Raw genomic sequence first — 23,030 nt, forward strand, 5'->3', positions numbered from 1 at the left:
AGGTAATACAATTTAAATTTTCCATTGTTCTCTCCAAGTATTGGTGATTGGTTCATGGAAAATATAAGATTAAAAAGCAGGTATATTTACACAATGTGATAAAGTAATGAGATCTGATTATACCTACAAGCTCAACCTATTTTATTAGGTTGTGGCTTCAAAACACAAAATCAGCTAATTCATATACACAAATAAACCTTTAAAAAGCAAATCTTATACATTTTATACTCCGCAGCTGGTAAAAAAAGTAATTGGAAACACATTAAGGGAAAAACAGTTTTACAGTATACTGTCCCTTTAAGAGCTTTGATAATATCTTGGATCTCCTATCGTAGTCTCTTCTGATATCAGATCAGACAAGGCATCGTACCAACAAGATGCTGCTCCCGCATCCGTAGCAATACCTGCTGCAGGTTGCCACTGTAATCCTTGATGGATTTACATCTTTTTTAAAGTAAAACTCTAGCTTCTTATCCATGGGATCCTTAAAGGAAAAACTATCCTCTATAAGAATGGTAGTTATTTTAGCTAGAGTAGAGATAGCTCCCTCTACCTTAGGCACCTTACTGTTGGGAAAACTATACCCTAGCTCCAGAGGACACTGAATGAATAACGGGCGGGAACAAAAAGGAAGAGGCAGACCCTAATCTGAGGGCACCACAGCCTGCAAAACCTTTCTTCGGAAAGCTGCTTCAGCCGAAGCAAAAACATCAAACTAGTAAAAACTAGAAATGGTATGTAAGGAGGATCAGGTAGCCGCCTTACAAATCTGATCCATAGATGCCTCATTCTTAAAGGCCCAAGAGGAAGCCACTGCTCTAGTGGAATGAGCCATTATCCTCTCAGGAGGATGATGTCCCGCTGTCTCGTAAGCTAAGCGGATGACACTCCTTAACCAAAAAGACAGGAAGTCGAAGTAGCCCTCTGCCCCTTACGCTTCCCCGAATAAACAACAAAGAGGAAGATTGTCTAAACTCCTGAGTAGCCTGAAGAAAGAACTTCAAAGCGCGAACCACATTCAAATGGTGAAGTAAACGTTCCTTCGATGAAGAAGGATTAGGACACAACCTTAGGAAGAAAACCTAATTTAGTATGTAAAACTTCCTTATCTGCATGAAAAATCAGATAAGGGAACACAAATCTCAAAGCAGAGATCTCAGAAACTCTGCGCGCAGAGGCAATAGCCATTTAAAAGAGAACCTTCCAAGATAACAATTTAATGTCAATGGAATGCAGAGGCTTAAACGAAGCGTGTTGCAAAACACGAAGAACAAGATTTAAGCTCCAATGAGGAGCCCCAGATCTAAACACAGGTCTGATCCTAATCAGAGCCTTAACAAAGGACTGCACATCTGGAACCTCAGTCAGCCTCTTGTGCAATAAAACCGACAGGGCCGAAATCTGTCCTCTCAGGGAACTAGCAGAAAGCCCCTTCTCCAGTTCATCCTGGAGAAAAGATAAGATCCTGGCAACCTTAACTCTGTGCCAGGAAAAGCCACGCTCTTCACACCAGAACAAGTAGGTCCTCCACCCTTTGTGGTAGATACGATCAGTTACTGATACGAGCATGAATAAGAGTATCAATGACACTCTCAGAGAAAACCTCTCGTTGCTAAGACTAAGTGTTCAATCTCCCCGCAGTAAGCCTCAGAGAATCTAGATTTTGATGAACAAATGGACCTCTGCGACAAGGTATCTTCCATGGAGGAGATGAGGACATACCCACTAGATCCGCGAACCACATTCTCAGCGGCCACAATGGAGCAATCACGATATGGAGCAATCACGATTACTGATACCCGCTCCTGCTTGATGCGGGCCACCACTCGAGGAAGAAACGGTAATGGAGGGAAAAAGATATGGGAGTTTGAACCTCCAAGGCACTGTTAGTGCATCTATTATATCTGCTTGGGGATCCCTTGACCCGTACCAGGGTAGCTTGGTATTGAGACGAGACGCAATGAGATCTATCTCCGGTATCCCTCACTTGCTGCATATCTCTGCAAATACCTTGGGATGGAGAGACCATTCCCCAGGGTGGAAGGATTTGCTGAGAAAATCCGCCTCCCAGTTGTCCACACCTGGAATGTGGATCGCTGACAGCGAACAGCTGTGGGCATCCACCCACTCCAGAATCTATGATATTTCCTTCATCACCAAGGAGCTTCTCGTTCCTCCAAACAGCTCCCCATCCGGATAGGCTTGTGTCTGTAGTCACAATCTCCCAGGATGGTCCTGGTTTAATAAATCTGTAGAGACAGATCAAAATGATCGCCATTCCACTGTCTCAGCATGCACAGTTGTAAAAGTCTGAGGAGAAACCTGGCAAAAGGAAAGATGTCCCTGTAGGACACCATGAGACCAATCACCTCCATACACAGAGCCACAGAGGGATTCAAGGAGGTCCGGAGGGCAAGACATGCTGAAGTTAGCTTGCAACGTCTCTGGTCTGTTAGAAATATCCTCATGGATATGGAGTCTATTATAGCACCCAAGAATTCCACCCTGGTACTTTGGATAAGAGAAAACTCTTTTCCAAGTTTATCTTCCATCCATGTGATTAAAGAAGACTGAGAAGAGACTGCCAGAATTCTTCCGTAAGACGACAAGATGGTGCATGCACCAGAATATCGTCCAAGTCTGGGGCTACTGTAAAACCCTGAGTTCTGGCAATGGCTAAAAGAGCCCCCAGAACTTTCATAAGGATTATTGGAGCAGTAGCTAAGCCAAACGGAAGGGCAATAAACTGGAAGTGCTGCTCCAGGAATGCAAACCTCAGGAACTGAAAGTGTTCCCTATGGATTGGAACATGAAGGTAAGCGTCATTCAGATCTATAGTGGTCATAAACTGGCCTTCCTGAACTAAAGGAAGGATAGACCTAGTCGTCTCCATCTTAAAGGAAGGGATACTGAGAAATTGGGCGGAAATTTCCCTCCTTCTTTGGGACCTTCCTAGGGGCCCTTTTGGCGGTGGTCAGATCTCAGGGGATAGCGGTGGCGCCATACCTGGACGACATCTTAGTTCAGGCGCCATCTTTTCATTAAGCAAAATCCCATACAGACTCTCCGTTGTCTATTCTTCCTTCCCACGGGTGGAAAGTAAATCTGGAAGAGAGTTCCTGGGTGCCAGACACCAGGGTATGCTTTTTGGGGACGATCATAGACTCTCTGTCCATGAAGATTTTTCTGACGGATGTCAGAAAACCCAAAATTGTGAGTTAAGACGGCTTTTTTTTGTATAAACCTCAGGCACTTCTATACCCTTGTGTCCTCTGCTCTTTCCATATTCCTTCGGCTGAATGACTGGGGGCCTATGGGAAGTAGGAGTGATACTTAACAGCTCTGATTGGGTGTTCTTTGCCTCCATCTGGTGGCCAGGAGTTGAATTCCCAATAGTAATTAAAATGGATTTGTGGACTCTCCATGCCAAGAAAGAAAAGAATTTATAAGGCAAGTATAAATTTCGTTTTTTTTCTCTTCCGGAGTGTGCTTGTGATGCCGGACTAGCATCCTAAGCAGATGGATTAAAGTCCGGTCTTATTTCAGGTCCTGGTTACTTATCAGGCCTTTGTTGCAATTTTTTGCTCCTTCATTGAGTCTTATTTTGGTTCTGTGTATTTGACCCTAACATTCTGTTGAAGTTTAACTTTTGTCATAGAATGTTTTGTTTGTCTTTTTCTTGTTGACTTTTAAAATTGTCAGCCTTTCCGTGTGACCCTCTTTGTCTGAACAGAAAGGGGTCATTCTCTGTCCTAATTAGACCTTCTTCCTAAGGTGATTCTGACCATACTGTTTCTCAGGGAATTGTAGTCCCTTGCTTCTGTCCTAATCTTTCTTTCAGAAGGAATGCTGTTTCCCACCCTGGATGGGGTTTGTATTCTAGAGTTATTTTACAGTCTACTAAGGAGTTTAGACATTCAGTTTAGACATTTCTTTTTGACTGAGGGCTGTCCGGAGACGTTTCGTAGTCCTGTGCCTTTAAGGACGAAGCTTCCAGGAATCGGATCAGTAAGACAACTTCCTTGTCTTCCTTAATTGCCCTTTATCTTTTAGCCTCAGCTGAGGTTTTTCTTCTTCTCTGCCTGCCTTTATTTCTCCCTCATTGTCAATTCTGTCCTCTCTGGCTTGGGAATTGGTTTCCCAATAGTAATTGAATGGAATCGTGGACTCTCCATGCCAATGGAAATAAAACAAAATTTATGCTTACCTGATAAATTATTTTCTTTTCTGGCATGGAGAGTCCACAACCCGCCATCCTTTTAGAATTTTAAGCCGGCATTTAATTTTATATAATCTTCAAGCACCTCTATACCCCTAGTGTTCCTCTTTCTCTTTCCTTTTCCCTCGGTTGAATGAATGTGGATTATGGTAAGTGGGAGGGATTCTTAAAGCTTTGCTGGGGTGTCTTTGCCACCTCCTGGTGGTCAGGAGCTGAATTCCCAACAGTAATAGAATGGAATCGTGGACTCTCCATGCCAGGAAAGAAAATAATTCATCAGGTAAGTATAAATTTTGTTTTTATAAGCATGATAGGAATTTAGGCCTCTTTTGGGGGTTAAACACATAATTGGTGAGGGACGTAAGTCCAGAAATGACATGCTCTAACAAATTACCATGTCAGTTTAAATTCCAGGATGATGAAATGTTGCTTTGCTAATAAACCATTGCAAATGAAATAAGGCTACTATCTTGGCTAAATGTATTATGAGCACAAAACGTGCATTGACTGATGTCTCTTTGTGTACAGCTAACAGCTTGATTAATGCAAGAGCTCTGGTTGTACGCATGAAGACAGTGGTCAGTGAATGTGAGAGCAGAGGTTAATATGCATATTTGAGACCACTAACGGAAAAGTTCAAATTGTGACTAAAAGTAGCAGATCTAGGACTGTTAGGCACACTGGGTTAAGTGTGGAATTAAGCTACACAGTTCACTGTATGTTACTCAGACTACATGAAAGGTGAGGTCAATAGCTACACTCACCTTCTTCATTCTCCCGCTCTTGTTGGTTGCCTCCTGCCATCCTCCGCGCTTTCTCCTCCTCTTCCTGCTGCTTTTGTTGGATGCGCAGGTACAACGCCCTCTGAGCAGAGGGCAGAAAATCTGGGATGCTGCCTTTGCTGAAGCCCGCAGGTCCCTCAGCAGCATCTGGATTTTGGTCTGGAGGTGGATGGTCTGGGAACCTGTGTACTCCAGGCTCTTCCTGCATCCCTTCATAGTTATTGTAATTTCCTAAAATAAATGCAAGTTTTTAGTACAGGAAAACATATTCTGCATGTCTGTGACCTCTTATACTTGTGATCCATCAACTTTTAAATGGATCTGACATTATTAACTCAAGCAAAACATTCAAGAAAATCGATTACGATGTTTGATTTAAAGAGAATTTTATACGTCTTATAAAAGTTTGCATGCTGATTGTGACTTCTATTACATCAGGAGCAATATATATTACTGTTGGCACAACTGGAGAACAGAAGTGTACACAATATATAGACAGGATAGCTGTCACTATTCCATTTTTGTTCAAAGGAACATTAAACAAACTTTTACTTTCGTGATACAGAGCATACAAATTAAAAAAAAAAAAAAAAGTTTCCCATTTACTACTATTAAGAAATTCACTTTGTTCTCATGGTCATTTTTTATGAAGAACATACCTAGGGTGGGTAGAGTGCACATGCCACAATAACTACTTTGCAGGAAACACTGCTGTCATCTAGTACCATTGTTAATTTGTAACATTGTTAAAAGTATTCTTGCATATATGCTGCCATATACTGCTCCAGCACACTTCTAAACCTACATACCTGCTTTTCATCCAAGGACACTAAGTGAACAAACTAAATTTGATAACAGGAATACATTTAAACCTTTTTTTATTTTATGCTCTGTCTGAACCATGGAAGATAGATTTTGAGTTTTATACCCTTTATTGAAGTATTTTCGCAAACATGCACCAAACCATAACATAAATACACAAGTATTTCAGTTTAGACTAGGAAGTCCCTTTGAAGGAACATTCTAATTGCAAAAATAGCATGTTCTTATACGTTAGAGCATGTACTTTTTGCATTACTGAACCTAGCTATATGTTTAACTCTTTGCATCTCAGCTCCAAACGCAAGAAAAAGCTGGTGAGCCAATCACTACCTTTTCTGCTTGCAAACTCCAATGCTTTAGTCCCCGAACTTGATTTTACCTATGTGTTCAACCATTTTATTAGAGCATTAGACTGTACCTTTAAGTTAGTAGAAAAAAACCAAAGTCTTACATAACCTGTCAATTTTTCCCTCTAAATGTCACTTTGATATTATAATCTTATCAGATTACACTGCGCCTCATGTAGGTTAACTAAAAGGAGATATATATATATACATGCACAATTGTCTATCTTAGAGCAGTTTACCCTGAGTACCAGCCTACAGCCCAGTCTGCCTTGTGGCTTAGAAATAATAAACAGCTCCATTAAGCAGGTCTTTCCATACCTTCTGGTGGAGACTTTTTTTTTTTAATTTCAAAGCAGTTTAGCAAACTGTACAGAAGTGCAATTAGCAACCGAAATAAAATATATGCAGATATGCAGACGTTTATTTAGTAGAACCATTTGAAAACCGATATATACTCCATTGATAAACCTACCTGTATCTCCAACCATTTCCTGGCCAATCTCCATTGCAGGATCCTGATAATAATCATAAAAATCTGGCCCAGGTGGTCTATCAGTCATCATTTCAGACCCATTATCTGGGCCATAGGGCATCATAGGAGGAGCCTCATTCAAGCCCATTTCCATGTCATGATGCATAGGGCCTTGAGGTCCCATAGGTCCGGGAAACCTAGGAGGTGGCGGACCAGGTGGCCCTGGAGGACCTCCAGGCGGTCCAGGTGGCCTGAAAAAGGAAAAAACAAAAACATATTTGAATGTACATTAAAATGCAATTATACACACAAATGCCAAAACAACTTGGTACATTACTCACCTCACTCCTAATTTATGAGCAAGATGTGCTGTGGGGCGTACTACAATTTCAAAAAGTGATGGAATTTTTCGCTGACACATCTGTGGATCCATGGGCTGTTGCTGTCCTAGAGGACTTCCTGGCATTGTATCTGGTGGCATGGGACCTCCGGGCCCACTAGGCATAGGTCCTCCAGATCCAGGGCTTCCTGGCATTGCAACACCAGGTCCTACTTGCATGGGTCCAATAGAAAGTGGGCCTCCTGGGCAAGGTGGCATTGGGCCGACTGCTGGCATGGGATCACCAGGACCTCCTTGCATGGGCGGCATAGGCATACCAGGCATCGGTACTCCAGGCATAGGTCCTGGAGGCATCGGTACTCCAGGCATAGGTCCTGGAGGCATAGGACCACCAGGCATAGGTCCTGGAGGCATAGGACCACCAGGCATTGGTCCACCAGGTATGGAATTTCCTGGCATCAGACCACCGGGCATTGGAACTCCAGGCATTGGTCCACCAGGCATAGGACCTCCAGGCATTGGTCCACCAGGCATAGGACCTCCAGGCATAGGACCTCCAGGCATAGGACCACCAGAAATTGGGCCTCCAGGAACTGGCCCACCAAGCATTGGGCCTCCAGGCATTGGACCTGCTGGTACAGGACCTCCAGGCATTGGTCCACTAGGCATGGGACCACCAGGCATTGGACCACTTGGTACAGAACCTACAGGTACTGGTCCAGTTGATACAGGTGCACCAGATATGGGTCCTCCAGGCATTGGACCTCCTGATACAGGACCTCCAGAAACAGGAAGATTAGGTGGTGGACCACTCGGTCCCGTAGAAGCAGGTATACCACTGGTTGGTGAGGATGGATCTGATGGTCCGGATCCCGAAGAAGGTGTAGGCAGCAGCCCCACTCCAGGTGGTGGTTTTGGTAATGGATTAATACCCTGCTTTTTCAGTTCCTCCACATCTTTCTCATCTTCTGCTCCTGCTTCAGCGTCCTCTGCTAGTATCTGTACCAAGAGTAAAATTATTGTGTGTTTAATATCAGAGCTTGTACCCAACAAGTGGGAAAGGCCACAGCAGTGTCAAAACTACTTATCTTGTACTACCTTATCTAGAAGATCCTGGGTATCATCTGTCAGCGGTTCATGAGAGAACATGCAGTCTTCCCCATTGATGCAGTTGCCTGTTGTGTGGAAGAGCTTGCATGGGAAATCATGTAAGAACAGCTCAGGAAAATCAATCTCTTTGTTGAGAAAATAAATTTTTACATACAAATTACTATATTTGTATTTAAAGTGAAAGCATAAAGTGCCAAGACAACATGGCTTTTTAAATTCATAATTACTTATGAAACACAAATAACAAAAGTCTAAGTATTTAACATAAAATAAGAGTACACAAAATCGCTTGCCACTGAGGCAGAAAGGATATTATGCATGTAGGGGCAGTTGTCAGCCCGGGCACAGTAGCCTGTGACATAAAATTTGCAGAGGCCGCGTTTCCTGGGTACGTCCACATCATGGCTAAAATTGCAGTGTTCCCCCTGAGTGAGGAAAATAGTGAAAATTAGCAAGAAAGAAGTGATCACAATTTTTAAATGTAGATGACAAAAGGAAACACTTATTTTCTGCATAAGTAGTAGATGTATAATAGTGCATATATATGGTAATTTATTTGCATTTATGGGCGATGTAGTAGTTTAGTAAGATTCTTACCCAAGTGCAGCGGCCTTCTACGAAGTACTTGCAAATGACTTTTCCTTTCTTGTCTTGTCGATACTGTGGTTTCTCATAGTCATTTCTGTACATTCCTCCATCCTACAAGAGGAAGGCAAGATGTAAATGTATTGACACCGACTGTGCCCACTTGAGCACTTGCCAAAAATAACACCTAGGCAACTTTACACACCCAAAACCTACATCATTGTGTGTATATATAATGCTACTTTTCATAACTCACTCCCATATCTTCATCATAATACTCGTCATCCTCATTTCCTTTCCCTCCACGGCCTCTGCCTCGCCCTCTGTTTTTGAAACCCCGCCCACGAGGGCACCAGCCACGGCCTCTGTGTTGAAAACCTGTAAATAAAAAGGATCTATCAGAGGTAAGATAGATTGCAGTTTATACAAAATAAAGGAGCAGATTGTGTTAGAAATCTTGGGAGAAAAGTATTCCAAAATTGTACGTACAGTTAATAATTCTTTTGTAACAAATTATAAGTGTCTACACACATTCCCATTAACTCCTTAAATGTATGCCTCTGTTTTACTTAAGGATAGACTGTTTTACTGAACTTATTATTATCACAGAAAATTAAATAAAAACCCTTTTGCTCTTACCTCGGCCTCTTCCTTCCTTAGATTTCTTGTACTGGTTCAGTTCTTTGGAGTAATCATCATACTCCTCATCCTCCATTGGCTCCTCCTCACCATACTAAAAAAAGGGAATAAACAATAGCTTATTAGTAAAAATAGTAGGTAAACATTTTTATGCAATCTCTCAAGACCATCTGGTTGCAAACATTTAAAAGGGACAGTCTAGCCAAAATTAAACTTTCATGATTCAGATAGAGCGTGTAATTTTAAACAACTTTCCAATTTACATTTATCATCAAATTTGCTTTGTTCTCTTGGTATTCTTTGTTGAAAGCTAAACATAGGTAGGTATGCTCATTTGCGAATTTCTAAGCCCTTTAAGGCCACCTCTTATCTCTGTGCATTTTTGAAAGTTTTTTTTTACAGCTAGAGAGCACTAGTTCATGTGTGAAAATAAATGTGATAGCGGATGTCAAAAAGACAGTAAATATAATAAAGTTTTCAATAAGGAATGTAAAACCCTGCAGGTATTGGAAGCGGTGATCGAGAGCGGTATGAATGATGTCCTGTATCCGCATCCATCCTCATTAGGGGTAAATCACTGGCAGTTAATATTGACTGTTCCTAGAAAGGACTCTGATCACACATATGTATGTTGGTGTATTGGATGTTTTACTGTATTTTATACGTATATTTTAATACATTGTTTATCTTGAATTACTTGGGAGACTGTTGGCCTGCCAGTATAAAATCAGGCGTGTGCAGTGAATGAGCTTACTATAGCTCCATCTCATGTGAGTAGGATACCATTGAAACACATTCTTTTTACCATTGGGTGAATCACAGAGTTACACTATATATTATTTTTTCTTTTTTCACTGAGGATTTCTTTGAAGACCATCGGATTTGATCACAACATTCACTGGACATATCCTTTAATATTTTGTATATATTATAGATCTTTGGATCTTTTATTGAAAACATTATTATATTTACTACTGTCTTTTTTGACATCCGCTATCACATTTTTTTTTCAAATTTTTGTCTTTTGTGATTAGTTTACAGTTTTATATATATACTGCTAGTTCATGTGTGCCATGTAGATAACATTGTGCTCACTCCTGTGAAGTTATTTATGGGTAAGCACTGATTGGCTAAAATGCAAGTCTGTAAAAAGAACTGAAATAAGGGGGAAGTTTGCAGAAGCTTGGATACAAGATAATCACAGAGGTAAAAATTATATTAATATAACCATGTTGGTAATGCAAAACTGGGGAATGGGTAACAAAGGGATAATCTATCTTGTTTTAAACAATACAAATTCTGAAGTAGACTGTCCCTTTAAAACAAATAACTGAATGCATTTTCATAAAGAACAATTAATTGCATCCCATCCTAACAACCAATGGGTTAAAAAGAAAAAGTTAAAGGGACAGTCAAGTCCAAAAAAAACTTTCATGTTTTAAATAGGGCATGCAATTTTAAACAACTTCCCAATTTACTTTTATCACCAATTTTGCTTTGTTCTCTTGGTATTCTTAGTTGAAAGCTAAAACTAGGAGGTTCATATGCTAATTTCTTAGACCTTGAAGACTGCCTCTAATCTGAATACATTTTGACCACTAGAGGGCATTAGTTCACATGTTTCATATAGATGAGATTGAGCTCATGCGCGTAAAGTGACCTAGGGACTGAGCACTGATGGGCTAAACCGCATGTCTGTCAAAAAAACTGAAATAAGGGGGCAGTCAGCAGAAGCTTAGATACAAGATAATTACAGAGGTAAAACGTGTATTATTATAACTGTGTTGGTTATGCAAAACTGGGGAATGGGTAATAAAGGGATTATCTTTCTTTTTAAACAACAAACATACTGGTGTTGACTGTCCCTTTAAGGCAGCCCAAAAATATTTTTTACCTCCATTTCTTCATCATACATTTCCTCATCCTCTTGGTGTTCCTCCCCTGGGCAACCTCTCCCTCGCCCTCCTCTTCCTCTGTAGCCTCCTCTGCCTCTCATCATACCACGACAGCCACGGCCTCGCATCATCCTTCCTCTGCCTCGCATTACTGAAAGGTGAAAACTGATATTAATAACAGGAAATGGCATTGATCAATGTACAGAACTCCAGGCACTATGAGCTTGTAATTTCTTGTTAAACTACAATTTAACAGTGCACCTCACCTCTACCCCTGCCTTCCTTGGCTCTACGGTATTGGTTCAGCTCTTTAGTAAAGTCGTCATAATCTTCCTTGCCCATGTCTTCCCCTTCATCACCTTCATATTCCCCATACTGATCATTGTCATACCCATCATACATGGAGTAACCCTTACCCTCCATATTAGGGTAACCTTTCTTGGGCATTGGAGCATTGTGCTGGGGTGGAGGGGGGTATGGCGGGTGAGGCTAAAAAAAAGGAAAATATATATTAAAAAATATATATACATCTATAAAATAATACTAAAGAGGAATCAAAGTTTAAAATGATTGTATTTTGGAAACTGGTGCAAAAAAAGTTACTTCTTCTTTAGTATGTGTATTTTTAAACAAAAGCTGTTCTAGCATACCAACTGCTAAGTTATAGGAAGACAGACTTACCGGTGGGTATGAGGGACTGTACTCTCTGTATTTGCGATGCACCTTTTCACTGGGGCTAAAATCAGAATCATCACTGTAATCTGAAAAGTCTTCACTGGAGGAAGCGTGACGCTGTGGAAAGAAAAGACAGAACAGGAGTGTTATCCACAAGGAGCTAATTTACTGCCTAATGATGCCAGTGGCTTGACAACAGCGCACACTACGGGTGTGACATTAAAATTACATATGTGGACAGGAACACCCTAATGCCGAAAGGGTACAATTGCTCCTCATAAAGTTAGAAAATGGCCATGGAAATGGTGTGGTGAAAATTGTCCATAAGAAGTCACAGACTAAGGGCTCTGTGATCAAAAACTTGCCAGCATGGAGATAAATCATGCAAAATTGTAGGGGTTTTATTAGGTGTCTCTACATGTAGAAACCTGAATAGTGAGACAAAAAGCTATCAAAGAAAAAAAATTACCTTTATAAAATTGTTTAAGAAACTTCACAATACTGGCGAGACTTCTTAAATAATGTCATCAGAGTGGAGAGCTTTAGATCATCAGGCACTTAAAGGGACATTAAACAGTTTGAGATGGTAATATAAAATTATAAATCGTATATTTAAAAAAAACTTTGCAATATTCTTTCATTATTTTGTCCACTTTTCCTGTAATTCCATTCTGAAATTGTGAGCTTTTCAGTTCCTTTTAGAAATGGTTCAGAACACTAATATCTCCCACTGTCATTGGCTGCACACTCTAGTGACCTATTTATAACTGTCCCTAATTAACCACAGCAAAGAAAGTAACCTAAGTTACAACATGGCAGCTCCCATTGTTTTATTGACACTAAAACCTTACGCTTATTTTGTCAATATTTAAAGGGACAGTATACAACAATTTGCAAACAGCTGCATGTAATAGACACTGCTATAACGTGGAATATGCACAGATACTAGTCTAAAAATCCAGTAAAAAAAACGTTTAAAAACGTACTTAGAAGCTCCTAGTTTAGCACTGTTGATGAGGTTAGGTTGGGACACCCAGTGAAATAGACTGGGAAAACATGAAGAGCAGACACCCACCCCCCTCCTTCCCGCCATATTAAAAACATAATTTATGCTTACCTGATAAATTCCTTTCTTCTGTAGTGTGATCAGTCCACGGGTCATCATTACTTCTGGGATATTACTCCTCCCCAACAGGAAGTGCAAGAGGATTCACCCAGCAGAGCTGCATATAGCTCCTCCCCTCTACGTCACTCCCAGTCATTCGACCAAGGACCAACGAGAAAGGAAAAGCCAAGGGTGAAGTGGTGACTGGAGTATAAATTAAAAAATATTTACCTGCCTTAAAAACAGGGCGGGCCGTGGACTGATCACACTACAGAAGAAAGGAATTTATCAGGTAAGCATAAATTATGTTTTCTTCTGTTAAGTGTGATCAGTCCACGGGTCATCATTACTTCTGGGATACCAATACCAAAGCAAAAGTACACGGATGACGGGAGGGATAGGCAGGCTCTTTATACAGAAGGAACCACTGCCTGAAGAACCTTTCTCCCAAAAATAGCCTCCGATGAAGCAAAAGTGTCAAATTTGTAAAATTTGGAAAAAGTATGAAGCGAAGACCAAGTTGCAGCCTTGCAAATCTGTTCAACAGAGGCCTCATTCTTGAAGGCCCAAGTGGAAGCCACAGCTCTAGTAGAATGAGCTGTAATTCTTTCAGGAGGCTGCTGTCCAGCAGTCTCATAAGCTAAACGAATTATGCTACGAAGCCAAAAAGAAAGAGAGGTAGCGGAAGCTTTTTGACCTCTCCTCTGCCCAGAGTAAATGACAAACAGAGAAGACGTTTGTCGAAATTCCTTAGTTGCCTGTAAGTAAAATTTTAGAGCACGGACTACATCCAGGTTGTGCAGTAGACGTTCCTTCTTTGAAGAAGGATTTGGGCATAAAGAAGGAACAACAATCTCTTGATTGATATTCCTGTTAGTAACTACCTTAGGTAAGAACCCAGGTTTAGTACGCAGGACTACCTTATCCGAATGAAAAATCAAATAAGGAGAATCACAATGTAAGGCTGATAATTCAGAGACTCTTCGAGCCGAGGAAATAGCCATTAAAAATAGAACTTTCCAAGATAACAACTTTATATCAATGGAATGAAGGGGTTCAAACGGAACGCCCTGTAAAACATTAAGAACAAGGTTTAAACTCCATGGTGGAGCAACAGTTTTAAACACAGGCTTAATTCTGGCCAAAGCCTGACAAAAAGCCTGGACGTCAGGAACTTCTGACAGACGTTTGTGTAACAGAATGGACAGAGCTGAGATCTGTCCCTTTAATGAACTAGCAGATAAACCCTTTTCTAAACCTTCTTGTAGAAAAGACAATATCCTAGGAATCCTAACCTTACTCCAAGAGTAACCTTTGGATTCACACCAATATAGGTATTTACGCCATATCTTATGGTAAATCTTTCTGGTAACAGGTTTCCTAGCCTGTATTAAGGTATCAATAACTGACTCAGAAAATCCACGTCTTGATAAAATCAAGCGTTCAATTTCCAAGCAGTCAGCTTCAGAGAAGTTAGATTTTGATGTTTGAAGGGACCCTGTATCAGAAGGTCCTGTTTCAGAGGTAGAGACCAAGGTGGACAGGATGACATGTCCACCAGGTCTGCATACCAAGTCCTGCGTGGCCACGCAGGTGCTATTAGAATCACTGATGCTCTCTCTTGTTTGATTCTGGCAATCAATCGAGGAAGCAACGGGAAGGGTGGAAACACGTAAGCCATCCTGAAGTCCCAAGGTGCTGTCAGAGCATCTATCAGGACTGCTCCTGGATCCCTGGATCTGGACCCGTAACGAGGAAGCTTGGCGTTCTGTCGAGACGCCATGAGATCTATCTCTGGTTTGCCCCAACGTCGAAGTATTTGGGCAAAGACCTCCGGATGAAGTTCCCACTCCCCCGGATGAAAAGTCTGACGACTTAAGAAATCCGCCTCCCAGTTCTCCACTCCCGGGATGTGGATTGCTGACAGGTGGCAAGAGTGAGACTCTGCCCAGCAAATTATCTTTGATACTTCCATCATAGCTAGGGAGCTTCTTGTCCCTCCCTGATGGTTGATGTAAGCTACAGTCGTGATGTTGTCCGACTGAAACCTGATGAACCCCCGAGTTGTCAACTGGGGCCAAGCCAGGAGGGCATTGAGAACTGCTCTCAATTCCAGAATGTTTATTGGCAGGAGACTCTCCTCCTGACTCCATTGTCCCTGAGCCTTCAGAGAATTCCAGACGGCACCCCAACCTAGAAGGCTGGCGTCTGTTGTTACAATTGTCCAGTCTGGTCTGCTGATGGGCATCCCCCTGGACAGATGTGGCCGAGAAAGCCACCATAGAAGAGAATTTCTGGTCTCTTGATCCAGATTCAGAGAAGGGGATAAGTCTGAGTAATCCCCATTCCACTGACTTAGCATGCACAGTTGCAGTGGTCTGAGGTGTAAGCGTGCAAAGGGTACTATGTCCATTGCCGCTACCATTAAGCCGATTACCTCCATGCATTGAGCCACTGACGGGTGTTGAATGGAATGAAGGGAGCGGCAAGCACTTTGAAGTCTTGTTAGCCTGTCCTCTGTCAGGTAAATCTTCATTTCTACAGAATCTATAAGAGTCCCCAGGAAGGGAACTCTTGTGAGTGGAACGAGTGAACTTTTCTTTTCGTTCACCTTCCATCCATGTGACCTTAGAAATGCCAGCACTAACTCTGTATGAGACTTGGCAGTTTGAAAGCTTGAAGCTTGTATCAGAATGTCGTCTAGGTATGGAGCTACCGAGATTCCCCGCGGTCTTAGTACCGCCAGAAGAGCACCCAGAACCTTTGTGAAGATTCTTGGAGCTGTAGCCAATCCGAATGGAAGAGCCACAAACTGGTAATGCCTGTCTAGGAAGGCAAACCTTAGGTACCGATAATGATCTTTGTGAATCGGTATGTGAAGGTAAGCATCTTTTAAATCTACAGTGGTCATGTATTGACCCTCTTGGATCATAGGTAAAATTGTCCGAATAGTCTCCATCTTGAACGATGGAACTCTTAGGAATTTGTTTAGGATCTTTAAGTCCAGGATTGGTCTGAAAGTTCCCTCTTTTTTGGGAACCACAAACAGATTTGAGTAAAACCCCTGTCCCTGTTCCGATCGTGGAACTGGATGGATTACTCCCATTAACAAGAGCTCTTGTACGCAGCGTAGAAACGCCTCTTTCTTTGTCTGGATTGTTGACAATCTTGACAGATGAAATCTCTCTCTTGGAGGAGAGTATTTGAAGTCCAGAAGGTATCCCTGAGATATTATCTCTAGCGCCCAGGGATCCTGAACATCTCTTGCCCAAGCCTGGGCGAAGAGAGAAAGTCTGCCCCCCACTAGATCCGATCCCGGATCGGGGGCCCTCAATTCATGCTGTTTTAGGGGCAGCAGCAGGTTTCCTAGTCTGCTTGCACTTGTTCCAGGACTGGTTAGGTTTCCAGCCTTGTCTGTAGCGAGCAACAGCTCCTTCCTGTTTTGGTGCAGAGGAAGTTGATGCTGCTCCTGCTTTGAAATTACGAAAGGAACGAAAATTAGACTGTCTAGTCTTGGCTTTGGCTTTGTCCTGAGGCAGGGCATGGCCTTTACCTCCTGTAATGTCAGCGATAATCTCTTTCAACCCGGGCCCGAATAAGGTCTGCCCTTTGAAAGGTATATTAAGCAATTTAGACTTAGAAGTAACATCAGCTGACCAGGATTTTAGCCACAGCGCCCTGCGTGCCTGAATGGCGAATCCTGAATTCTTCGCCGTAAGTTTAGTAAGATGTACTACGGCCTCCGAAATGAATGAATTAGCTAGTTTAAGGACTCTAAGCCTGTCCGTAATGTCGTCCAGAGTAGCTGAACCAATGTTCTCTTCCAGAGACTCAATCCAGAATGCCGCTGCAGCCGTGATCGGCGCAATGCATGCAAGGGGTTGCAATATAAAACCTTGTTGAACAAACATTTTCTTAAGGTAACCCTCTAACTTTTTATCCATTGGATCTGAAAAAGCACAGCTATCCTCCACCGGGATAGTGGTACGCTTAGCTAAGGTAGAAACTGCTCCCTCCACCTTAGGGACCGTTTGCCATAAGTCCCTTGTGGTGGCGTCTATTGGAAACATTTTTCTAAATATCGGAGGGGGTGAGAACGGCACACCGGGTCTATCCCACTCCTTAGTAACAATTTCAGTAAGTCTCTTAGGTATAGGAAAAACCTCAGTACTCGTCGGTACCGCAAAATATTTATCCAACCTACACATTTTCTCTGGTATTGCAACTGTGTTACAATCATTCAGAGCCGCTAACACCTCCCCTAGTAATACACGGAGGTTTTCCAGTTTAAATTTAAAATTTGAAATATCTGAATCCAGTCTGTTTGGATCAGAACCGTCACCCACAGAATGAAGTTCTCCGTCCTCATGTTCTGCCACCTGTGACGCAGTGTCTGACATGGCCCTAATATTATCAGCGCACTCTGTTCTCACCCCAGAGTGATCACGCTTACCTCTTAGTTCTGGTAATTTAGCCAAAACCTCAGTCATAACAGTAGCCATATCCTGTAATGTGATTTGTAATGGCCGCCCAGATGTACTCGGCGCTACAATATCACGCACCTCCCTCTGAGCGGGAGATGTAGGTACTGACACGTGAGGCGAGTTAGTCGGCATAACTCTCCCCTCGTTGTTTGGTGAAATTTGTTCAATTTGTACAGATTGACTTTTATTTAAAGTAGCATCAATACAGTTAGTACATACATTTCTATTGGGCTCCACTTTGGCATTGCAACAAATGACACAGGTATCATCCTCTGAATCAGACATGTTTAACACACTAGCAAATAAACTTGCAACTTGGAAATACAATTCAATTAGAATAATATTAAAACGTACTGTGCCTTTAAGAAGCACAGAAGATCTATGACAGTTGAAAATTAATAAATTGAAACAGTTATAGCCTCAATCCTTGTAAACAACACAACTTTAGCAAAGGTTTAATCCCATTAGCAAAAATAACAAATTCTGAAAGCAGGAAACAAATTACAGAAAAAACGTTTTTTATCTCAGTCAAACTATAATTCTCACAGCTCTGCTGAGAGAAATTACCTCCCTCAAAATAAGTTTTGAAGACCCCTGAGCTCTGTAGAGATGAACCGGATCATGCAGGGAATACAATGAGTTGCTGACTGAAATATTTGATGCATAGTAAAAGCGCCAAAAAACGGCCCCTCCCCCTCACAACACAGCAGTGAGGGAGAACAGAAACTGTCAGAAAAACAGATTAAGCAACTGCCAAGTGGAAAAATAGTGCCCAAACATTTATTCACACAGTACCTCAGCAAATGAAAACGATTTTACATTCCAGCAAAAACGTTAAACATAATCTCTAGTTATTAAACAGCTTTATGTATTTCTTACAGTGTAATTCTAGTGAAGTACCATTCCCCAGAATACTGAAGTGTAAAGTATACATACATGACATTATATCGGTATGGCAGGATTTTCTCATCAATTCCATTGTCAGAAAATAAAAACTGCTACATACCTCTATGCAGATTCATCTGCCCGCTGTCCCCTGATCTGAAGTTTACCTCACTCCTCAGATGGCCGAGAACAGCAATATGATCTTAACTACTCCGGCTAAAATCATAGCAAAACTCTGGTAGATTCTTCTTCAAACTCTGCCAGAGAGGTAATAACACACTCCGGTGCTATTTTAAAATAACAAACTTTTGATTGAAGATATAAAACTAAGTATAATCACCATAGTCCTCTCACACATCCTATCTAGTCGTTGGGTGCAAGAGAATGACTGGGAGTGACGTAGAGGGGAGGAGCTATATGCAGCTCTGCTGGGTGAATCCTCTTGCACTTCCTGTTGGGGAGGAGTAATATCCCAGAAGTAATGATGACCCGTGGACTGATCACACTTAACAGAAGAAAGACAGATTATACAAAAATGAACTGCAGGAATCTGTAGACATCATTATTCATCTAAAATGTTGGGGGGCTTGGTTAGGAGTCTGAAAATCAGCACAATGTTATTAACAAAATAAGCAAAACTAAACACGGTTACAAAAACACCCCCAGATGGGCTATATAAAATGGATCATCTGCAAAACATTTATTCAAAGGAAAATCTAGTGTACAATGTCCCTTTAAACAGATAATGAAACTTTACAAATACACCTATGTTATTCTCAGGCTAATCTTTACTTTGAATGCTTCATTATTTCTAGCATTTTAGTGTTTAATGTCCTTTTGATCTCATGTAACAAACCACAATATTTGTTAAGAAGGAATATCATGGGCTTCCCTTCTTTACCACTAAAGGACTTTTATTAGGATAATATCGGCATATAAAATTTAATTGGAGGGGAGCACTTGCTCAAATGCTGCTCATTATGCTAGTCCAGGTGTACCGGTCAACTATGACAAGATTAACCATGAGCAAAATTAAATTATAGTCACACAAGATGAAGCCTTTAAAATAAGCAACTAACAGCTACTAATACTCTTACTGTGGTGTTCTTTGCCTCCTCCTGATGGCCAGGCGGTGAATTTCCTAACAGTAATTGAATGAATTTGTGGACTGCCATTGGAAATAAATTATAATCATATTTTAGTTAAACATTGCATTTAACTGTATATACGAAAGGAGACAATGTTTGGTACAATACATACGCTTAGTTACCTAATTAGAAGTGTGAAACTGCTTTTTTTCCCAATACATTACTGTCTCTTTTCTACTCAGTGGTGCTGAAAGTCGCACACAAACGTAAAGAGACATGAAACTCAAAATTTTTCTTTCATGATTCAGATAGAGAATACAATTTCAAACAACTTTCCAATTTACTTTTATTATTGAATGTGCTTCTTTCTCTTGTTATCCTTTGCTGAAATGTTTATCTAGGCAAGTTCATGTGCAGCAGAGAACCTAGGTTCTAGCTGTTGATTGGTGGCTGCATATATAAACTGATTGTCATTGGCTCACCCATGAGTTCAGTTAGAAACCAGTAGTGCATTGCTGCTCCTTCAACAAATGATACCAAGAGAATAAAACAGAACATATAATAGAAGTAAATTAGAAAGTTGTTTAAAAATTGTATTCTCTATCTGAATCATGAAAAATAAATTTTGGGTTTCATGTCCCTTTAACCCCTTAATGACCGGACCATTTTTCAAATTTCTTACCCGTAATGACAATGGCTACTTTTACATTTTTGCGGTGTTTGTGTTTAGCTGTAATTTCCCTCTTACTCATTTACTGTACCCACACATATTATATACCTTTTTTCTCGCCATTAAATGGACTTTAAAAAAAATGATAAAATATGAGGAAAATATGGAAAAAAACACACTTTTTCTAACTTTGACCCCCAAAATCTGTTACACATCTACAATCACCAAAAAACACCCATGCTAAATAGTTTATAAATTTTGTCCTGAGTTTAGAAATACCCAATGTTTACATGTTCTTTGCTTTTTTTGCAATTTATGGGGCAATAAATACAAGTAGCACTTTGCTATTTCCAAACCACTTTTTTCAAAATTAGCGCTAGTTACTTTGGAACCCTGATATCTGTCAGGAATACCTGAATATCCCTTGACATGTATATATTTTGTTTTAGAAGACATCCTAAAGCATTGATTTAGGCCCATTTTGGTATATTTCATGCCACCATTTCACCGCCAAATGCGATAAAAAAAAAAAATGTTCACTTTTTCACAAATTTTGTCACAAACTTTAGGTTTCCCACTGAAATTATTTACAAACAGCTTCTGCAATTATGGCACAAATGGTTGTAAATGCTTCTCTTGGATCCCCTTTTTCAGAAATAACAGACTTATATGGCTTTGGGGTTGCTTTTTGGTAATTAGAAGGCCGCTAAATGCCGCTGCGCACCACACGTGTTTTATGCCCAGGAGTGAAGGGGTTAATTAGGGAGCTTGTAGGGAGCTTGTAGGGTTAATTTTAGCTTTAGTGTAGTGTAGTAGACAACCCCAAGTATTGATCTAGGCCCATTTTGGTATATTTTATGCCACCATTTCACCGCCAAATGCGAGCAAATAAAAAAAAAAAAACTTTAAATTTTTCACAATTTTAGGTTTCTCACTGAAATTATTTACAAACAGCTTGTGCTATTATGGCAGAAATTGTTGTAAAAGCTTCTCTGGGATCCCCTTTGTTCAGAAATAGCAGACATATATGGTTTTGGCGTTGCTTTTTGGTAATTAGAAGGCCGCTAAATGCTGCTGCGCACCACACGTGAATTATGCCCAGCAGTGAAGGGGTTAAATTAGATAGCTTGTAGGGAGCTTGCAAGGTTAATTTTAGAGATCAGCCTCCCACCTGACACATCCCACCCCCTGATCCCTCCCAAACAGCTCTCTTCCCTCCCCCACCCCACAATTGTTCCCGCCATCTTAAGTACTGGCAGAAAGTCTGCCAGTACTAAATAAAAGTTTTTTGTTTTTTTTTTAAAAAAAAAATAATAAAATATTTTAGTTGTGATGGACCCCTGCCTTAGCACCAACCTCCCTGATCCCCCCTCCAGCTCTCTAACCCTCTCCCCTACCTAATTACCGTCATCTTGGGTACTGGCAGCTGTCTGCCAGTACCCAGTTTGGCCCTACAAACCAAAGTATTTTAATTTTATTTATAACTTTTATTTTTATTTTAAATTATTTCTGTAGTGTAGCAGCCCCCCCACAATACCCCCACCCCCTCCCCCTCCCCCTCCCAGATACTTTTATATGTAAAAAAAAATTTAACTTTTTTTTCCCCTTCCTTCATTGGTGTCAGTGTGGCTAATGCACGCGCGCACACGCTCCCTCCTCCCACCCGGACAACGGCACCACCGCTACCGGTGCAGAGAGGGCCACAGAGTGGCTCTCTCTGCATCGGAGGCTTGTAAAGGGGTATTGCAGGATGCCTCCATATTGAGGCATCACTGCAATACCCTCAGAGCTGCTGGAAGCGATTGTGATCACTTCCAGCACTCTGTTAGACAACTGACGTACCAGGTACGTCTATTGTCATTAACAGTTAGTTTTTGCATGACGTACCTGGTACGTCAGTTGTCATTAAGGGGTTAAGCAGTAGTTTGGGTGGCCTTTGCAAAACAAACAGCACAGTATTCTAAAATAAATTGATCCCAACCTATGATTGCAGGTTGAATTCTTATTATCAGGTATAAAACAATAGTACCCTTCATTCACTAGGAATATATCATCAGAAAAGGACATTTACCCCATATCGTAATCTGCTTCTCAATTCTTTTTTTTCCCTTTTTTGAGCCCCAAACTTGGAAAGCTCTATATGATTTTGACAACACTGCAAATTCTGCCCTAAACTGTGTGTTAAAAATCAAAATCCAGGTGTTTTCTTTCTGAAGAAAGCTACTTCTCACCAGTACTGAACTCCGATTTTTACTGCAAATGAATAGCATAATATCCTGTGCAAAGCAAAAGGATGTCACTAAACACAGTTCATATGGATTCCAGTTTGCAGTTTATTATATAAACTCCCAATTTATGGCCATAGGTGTGGCTGAGAGATGAGGTAGACATAATTGAAATTAAATTAATTTTTTATATGTTAGTCGCCTGCTGACAGAAATATTAATCCCCCCCAAAAAAAGAACATTTATGCTTACCTGATAAATTTGTTTCTTTTTAGACACGATGAGTCCACGCATTTTCATCTTTACTTGTGGGATTCCACCTCCTGGTCAGCAGGAGGCGGCAAAGAGCACCACAGCAGAGCTGTTAAATAGCTCCTCCCCTCCCTCCCACTCCAGTCATTCGACCAAAGTTAGGTAGAGAAAGGAAAAGCCAAGGTGCAGAGGTGTCTGAAGTTTACAAAAATTAATAACCTGTCTCAGAGAACAGGGCGGGCGGTGGACTCATTGTGTCTAAAAAGAAACAAATTTATCAGGTAAGCATACATTTTCTTTTCTTTTTAAAGACACAATGAGTCCACGGATGTTCATCCTTACTTGTGGGATACAATACCAAAGCTAGAGTACATGGATGATAAGGGAGGGACAAGACAGGGAACCTAAACGGAAGGCACCACTGGTTGAAGAACC

The 23,030-nt window shown here is 41.0% G+C and overlaps 1 protein-coding gene across 1 annotated transcript in view; it reads right to left on the bottom strand.

Annotated features, from left to right (window-relative positions):
• Positions 1 to 23,030, bottom strand: part of ZC3H4 (zinc finger CCCH-type containing 4) — a 123,246-nt gene that overhangs the window by 43,259 nt on the left and 56,957 nt on the right. The window contains exons 3-13 of the mRNA XM_053721821.1: positions 11,893 to 12,003; positions 11,478 to 11,700; positions 11,211 to 11,362; positions 9,317 to 9,410; positions 8,934 to 9,055; positions 8,690 to 8,791; positions 8,404 to 8,517; positions 8,081 to 8,188; positions 6,984 to 7,981; positions 6,643 to 6,893; positions 4,984 to 5,232 (exon numbers count right to left, since the gene is read on the bottom strand). Coding sequence (XP_053577796.1) covers positions 4,984 to 5,232; positions 6,643 to 6,893; positions 6,984 to 7,981; positions 8,081 to 8,188; positions 8,404 to 8,517; positions 8,690 to 8,791; positions 8,934 to 9,055; positions 9,317 to 9,410; positions 11,211 to 11,362; positions 11,478 to 11,700; positions 11,893 to 12,003 — 2,524 coding nt within the window. The remainder of the gene's footprint in view (positions 1 to 4,983; positions 5,233 to 6,642; positions 6,894 to 6,983; positions 7,982 to 8,080; positions 8,189 to 8,403; positions 8,518 to 8,689; positions 8,792 to 8,933; positions 9,056 to 9,316; positions 9,411 to 11,210; positions 11,363 to 11,477; positions 11,701 to 11,892; positions 12,004 to 23,030) is intronic.

The sequence above is a fragment of the Bombina bombina genome, chromosome 7 (genome assembly GCF_027579735.1).
Source record: "Bombina bombina isolate aBomBom1 chromosome 7, aBomBom1.pri, whole genome shotgun sequence".
NCBI classification, from domain to species: domain Eukaryota; kingdom Metazoa; phylum Chordata; class Amphibia; order Anura; family Bombinatoridae; genus Bombina; species Bombina bombina.